Consider the following 6,543-nt stretch of genomic DNA (forward strand, 5'->3'; position numbering starts at 1 on the left):
AACATTACACACGCTGACATGTTAGTTTAACCTAACAAATACATTTATCAAAATTAAAACTTACTTGTTTTAGTAAATAATATCATTGTGTGTAATATTTTTTAATAGCACACATCATTAATCTTATATGAAGTATCAAAGTTAAATTGACATCTTGCAGTGTGAATCTTTGCAAGAAACTTGAGTATAATAACATTATTATGGAATTTTGATTGTCTAAAAACCTGATCAATCAGGTCACAAATAAAGTACGCATCATTTCTTTTAAGTATTATTAGAGATATTATTTTTGTTTATAACGACGTTTTATGAGATTATTTTCAATATTGTTCTAAAATTACTAACAGTATTGCTCATTTCTTAGCCGAACTAATTTCGTTTGTAAAATTACATCATGTTTGGTAGTTTGATAACCCGTTGTAGTAATATTTATGAACTATAAACCTATAAATTATTTCCTACAATATTATAATTTATTCAAATTAATACCTTATATAATTGAAAAGTATTCTTAGTAACGCGTAACTCAAACGAAAAGAGTTATGATATGAGATCTTATCATCATGTGATTGATTATAATCGATGTACATTTTAATTAAGAATTTTGTGAGTAATCAACTAATTAATAATTATATGACTATATTAATGGAACGGTGCAGTGCATATGAGATTATTTTGATCACATCAGACCCCGTTGGTTGCAGCTCAGCTGTACCCTGTAACCCGGTTGTACAACACTAAGCATCAGCTCCCACACACATGTGGAAACTAAACAGTCGCACGTGTAAACCCCATTATTCCAGCTAGTGGGCTCCTCAGAGCTCAGCTCCTCCTCAGCTCAGTATTTTCGCGACATCATCCGTTTTTCTAGGTTTTCGATCAAAGTTCTCTGAGCCCTACGATTTGGCGGGATTGATGAGTAGGAGGGGGTGACGTAAGCGATCAGATCCGGACACGTGTGGCGATAGCAACTGTCGGGATTCGGGGATTACGAGGACAGATATACATATAATATTTTGGGTTACCTTTTTTTTATTTATTGAGTGAGTGAGTGAGTGTAAAAAAAAAAAAGAAGGAATTTAAAAAAAAAACTGTAACAGAAAGCACAAGTGGCTGGCGTGAGCGTGCGAGAGAGCTGTCAGACACGTGTGTGGGTCGCCCCAAGAAGGACACGAAAATGGGCCCCATCTAATCCTCGGCCCACACTCAACAAAACGACGAGAAAATTTTGTGCTCGCCACGAGAGAAAATTCAAATACTCCCACTACTCTTTTTCTTTCATACTTTGTTTTGAGGGAATTAATTCACTAAATTTGATCATTCACGTCCTGAAGTGAACCATCATAAAGTTTTTATAATTTTTTTTTAAATAAAATAAATATTTATTTATTTATTTTTAAAATATGGCTCGGCTCACATGGACCGTCCTGTTACACACTCATTCTTCTTTCTAACCCTTTTGGCCATCATTTATAGCTCTTCGTCCCACCTCTCATTTCCATTGTTAAATTTTCTCATTCTTCCAATTCTTCATTTTTTTCTTCTTCTTGACTCTCTACTTTCTCTAAACTACAAATTCAGTAAGAGTGAGAGAGCTAGCTTAAAAGCCTCAAATTTTTATTCTTTTATATATATAAATATAAAAAAAAAACATTACATATTTTGGTTTGTTGAGAGAATTGGCACATTGTGTGTTTTAGGCCATGACGACTTATTGTCCAAAGGAGTACTTCATTAATTGGTCAAACAAGGGGTCCGCCGTGGCGAGGTGGCGGAGGAGGCGGAGGAGGACGATGTCGGCCCGCCGTGGATTGGTCCGGATGAAGGTGAAGAAGCTACAAACATTGATTCCGGGCGGAAGAGGGTTGAAGCCGGACCGCCTTTTTCTTCGGACGGCCGATTACATCTTACGTTTGAGGTTACAAGTTAATTTTTTGCAAGCACTTTCCAAGATTTACCACATTAATAATTAATCCTTAACTATATATAAATATCTATATATATATATATCAATATTAGCTTCAATTGTAGAGCTAGTAGTAAGTACTTCTCTCTCTCTTAAATTTTCCTCTAGTTAATTTTATATATGGTACGTTATATTTTTTTTTATATAAGGAATTTATGTCATCTATTATTGGTTCAAAATTAATTATAATATATATATCATATGTTCCTTATTATATGAACTTGTAATCTTTTTTCTTTTGACGTACATTAATTATAAGCATAGATAATTATTCTAATATATTTCTAGGGTTAATACATACTTAATTTTCATGAGATACAGATCTGTATAATACTGTATATCTCTTGGAATATTTCTTCTAATTAATTCGACAAGTTATCGTACGTTTAATTCTATTGATATTAATTACTAAGATCAGCAACTATACGCGCAGTTTAATTATTTCTGGTTCTTCGAGAAAATATTATATAAATTAATTTACATGATCATTCACTTAAAATTGAGCTTATGATTAAACTAGCTACGGGCTACAAGGAACCAATATATATATATGTATGAATTTATAATGAAAAGCCGTATATATATACATATATAGTATATATTTTTCTCTGAATAATGTATAATTAAACAATTAACATTCTTGTACCCATCTTATTCAGTATTTATATATATATATATATTAAAGATATGCATATGTTATTATATAATTTTATATTAATTAACTGGCTTGGCGTTCCTTAATTAAAATTGTATGTTAAAAAACAATGTATTTTTCTCCTTTTTAATTTCGTCATTGCTAGCAAGTTTGCAACAAACAAATTAGCTAAAACTGAAAAAAAATAAAAGGCTAAGGTAAATTCGAATTATATTTAATTTGTTCTTCTATTTAAGTAATTTCAAGAAAAAATATTACTTATATATATCTGGGGCAGCAATCAACATGAGTAATTAATCATATATATATACTTCCTATTGAATCAATATGTTGTATACCATGTTTAATTAAATTAATGAGCTTTAACATTAAAAAACATTTATCCAATCCTGATTAGAAATGAGATTATGAAAGCATTTATTAAAAAAAATAACTAATTTTGGGGTAGGCCAGGGATTTGATTATAAATCCTAAGTCAACATTAGCCATACATCAAGGAAGTAAATGACCCACTACATTTATTATACATTTTGTATAAAAAGAAAACTTCCAAGGCAGTTGGACAGTTGGACCATCTCTATAACTGGATTGATTCCCATTATAACTGTATATATTATATATGTACATAATATATAAATCATCGTACGACTAGTGTTCTTTTTTTTTTCAATCGTTAAAAAATAATTAAATAAAAAACGTCAAATTAGTGAAAAAATTAATAATAATAATAATAAGACTCCACCGTTCGATTATGTCGGATTAAGATACTTAAAAAAAAAATTCTATCGAGGAGTGCTATTTCTTTTTTCTTTTGTACTCTTTTTTTTTGGGTACTTTGGGTGGGTTAATATTTGACATGTGAATATTCATTAAATTATGAACTCAACTAATAATGTGAGGAAGAAAAAAAACCACACACATAAAAGTTAGAAAATGCTCCAATAATTATCAAATATGTAAAATCACCACATCATAAAATAATAAAAAATCTATTATTTTCTTTTTTTGTATACGTTTTTTTATATCTTAATTAGCTTTATGATTAATATTTAAATTAGAATTAAAACTGAATATATATATATAAATAAATGGTGTTAATAATTAGTAAATATTCAACAATTTAATATATATTTAAAAGAAAATATAATATGTATATACAATTTGATATTTTTTTTATGATATAACTCTAAATAAAATATATATACAATACGATATGTATATCAAAGGCACACCTATAGTCCATTATAAGTAGAACATCATATAGATCTGTTGAACACCTGTTTAACCCGATAAAAAAATTACAATAATCGGTGAAAAGCATGCAATTCAAGTTTTATTCGAGTTGTATGGATTTTCTAATTATTTTTAGGTCTTGTTTGGAATTTTTTATATTTTATTTTTAACTTTATATTTTTTGTAAATGAGAATAAAAAATAATTTTTATTGTTAAAAACAAAAAGTGATTAGCTAATAATGATTTCTAAAACTTATTTTTTTTTATAAAAATTGATCGAATAAGTGGATGGTATTAGTACGGTCCCCATATATTAGTTAAATAAATATATATATTGAACAATAACTTATCTTTTATGTATAAATTATTTTATGTGATGTATTATTTAATTAAGTGAAGTGATAGGGTATGAAAAATACATAATTAGTGGTCTGATATATTATACGGAAAAACTGGCTAATATACGTGTGTGAACTAATACTAGAACCGACAAACAAAAATATTACATATTATATAAATAGAGAAAATATGGGCAAAACTACTGAGTTTCAATTATTGTAATTAAATACTTATGTAAAAAAATTAACAGATTTTTGCACTTATTAACTCTTTTCGATGGGACACATGGCAACTCTCAATTCGTCTAAAATATTTTTAATCATTTTTAAAAATAATTAAAAATTCAGGAAAAAAATAAAAAATAAAAAATTGTAATTCATAAAAAAATATTAAATTATTAAAAATTAAAACAAGTATTTTAAAAACAAAAAAATATATATTAATTTATTGAAAAATCTAAATAAAAATCATAAAATTTTCATTTTTTATTACCATGAAATTTAGATTGTATTTAGATTTTAATCAAAATCAAAATAAAATTTTTATAATTTTATTTATATTTTTTTATCAAATTTATGTTTTTTAGTTTTTAAAATATTTTTGTTAATTTTTTTGAATTAAAATTATTTTTCTTCTGGACTTTTAAATATTTAAAAATTAAAATTTCAAGAATTAAAATTTTTTTTTCCTGTATTTTTTATTATTTTTAATTGATTTTAAAATATTTAAAATTAAAATTAGTATGGACAATTTGGAGGCTGCCACATGTCCCACGAGGTTTATATCAACAGCTGACTTAACGATACAGAGTTAAATGCAAGAAAATTCATTATTTAAGTAATTTTACCGTCAAATTTTTTACATATGTACTTATGTGCAAGATTTATAACTACTTGAGTAATTTTGCTGCCATTATCCCTTATAAATATTATACTAATATGTAAATAATTTTAACTTGACATTATTGTAACATATGATACATATATGGGTGTGATACAACCACACATAATTTTAGTGGCTAGAAGTTATTACACATTATTATGTGTAATATTACTATACATGCTACAAAAATGAAGGTTTTTGTCAACAAAGATTTGCGCCACTAACAAAGGAACCTAAAACGCGTCGCTAAAGGTCAAAAATATTTTTCCAGCGCAAGGCGATGCTTGGTTGCTGAAAGCATTTTTGTCGGCGTATCAAGAACCACACCCTTAAAGATTATAATATTGGCGTCAGTACATGCCGGTAAAGACCTACTCACCTCTAAAATGGCGTCGGATTTTTGATCCACTACCCCTTTTAACCGGCGGTTCGCCCATTTTCACTAGCGATTTCTATCGGTGGTGAAAAGAACTTTGCCAGCGATAGCCATAGAGCACCGACAAAAGTCACTAATTTTAAAAGCCTTTGCCAGCGCTCCAGGAAGCACCGGCAAAAGCCTCTGTTTTTTTTAATTTATATAAATTAATTTTTATTTATTAATTAATATTGTTGACCCTCGATTTGGCCAACGACACGGAGTCAAAATTACGAAAAAGAAATGAAATGACAATTAAGAATGGCATCAAATGGTAAAGAATTGATGCAGATGATTTATAGTGGTTCGGCCCCAATGAATTGTAATAACCTACGTCCACTTAGTGCTATTGTTGATGTTGAATCTCAATGTCGTGATCAAAGAACTAGGGTTCTTGAGTTTCACAAGCCTTAGGAGAATTACAACATTTTGGTGGATAATCACACTATACGCTCTTACTCTCTGTATTCAGAAAAAGATTCAAAAGTCCCTTCCTTGAGCCTTCTCATGCATATTTATAGGCTCAAGGGGGGTTACATGGGCCAATGAGCCTTAATTATCCTTAATATCAACGTATTAAGGCAATAAATAGGAAATAATAAATGTAACTATTACAAGATTACATATCTTTAAAAGAAATAAACTGCAGCATGCTACCAGCTAGTCGCATCTAATCGTGAGGCTTTATGAGGCAATAAGGTTCTGGTCGATAGTCGAACAACACCCCTTCAAAATGACGCTGCCACGTGTTAGCCACATGCGAGAAGTCCTTGCCATGTCATCAACAACCATTTTTGGGAAAACATTTGCCCCCCAAGTTTATTTTACTGCGACCAGCATAAAATAAACGTAGGAAACTGACTCTTCACGTACCCCACCAAATCTGTCAGAGCTGTAACGCCCTGGTTACCCCAGAACAGTTACGGTGAACAGTGAACCGGAAATTTGACCCGTTACTCGAGTCCTTTGGTTAAAAAAAACGTGTTCTAAGTGTTATTAACAGGCTAAGGTGGAAAATCAATAAAAATGAAAGGTTATATTTTATTAAGTAC

At 29.2% G+C, this 6,543-nt stretch overlaps 1 protein-coding gene across 1 annotated transcript; it reads left to right on the forward strand.

Annotated features, from left to right (window-relative positions):
• Positions 1 to 1,414: 1,414 nt before the first annotated feature.
• Positions 1,415 to 2,398, forward strand: LOC133820926 (transcription factor PAR2). Its single transcript, XM_062253489.1, has one exon. The coding sequence runs from the start codon at positions 1,704 to 1,706 to the stop codon at positions 1,971 to 1,973; it is 270 nt and encodes an 89-aa protein (XP_062109473.1). The 5' UTR covers positions 1,415 to 1,703; the 3' UTR covers positions 1,974 to 2,398.
• The last annotated feature ends 4,145 nt before the right edge of the window (positions 2,399 to 6,543 follow it).

This window comes from Humulus lupulus, chromosome 3 (genome assembly GCF_963169125.1).
Source record: "Humulus lupulus chromosome 3, drHumLupu1.1, whole genome shotgun sequence".
Classification (NCBI taxonomy): domain Eukaryota; kingdom Viridiplantae; phylum Streptophyta; class Magnoliopsida; order Rosales; family Cannabaceae; genus Humulus; species Humulus lupulus.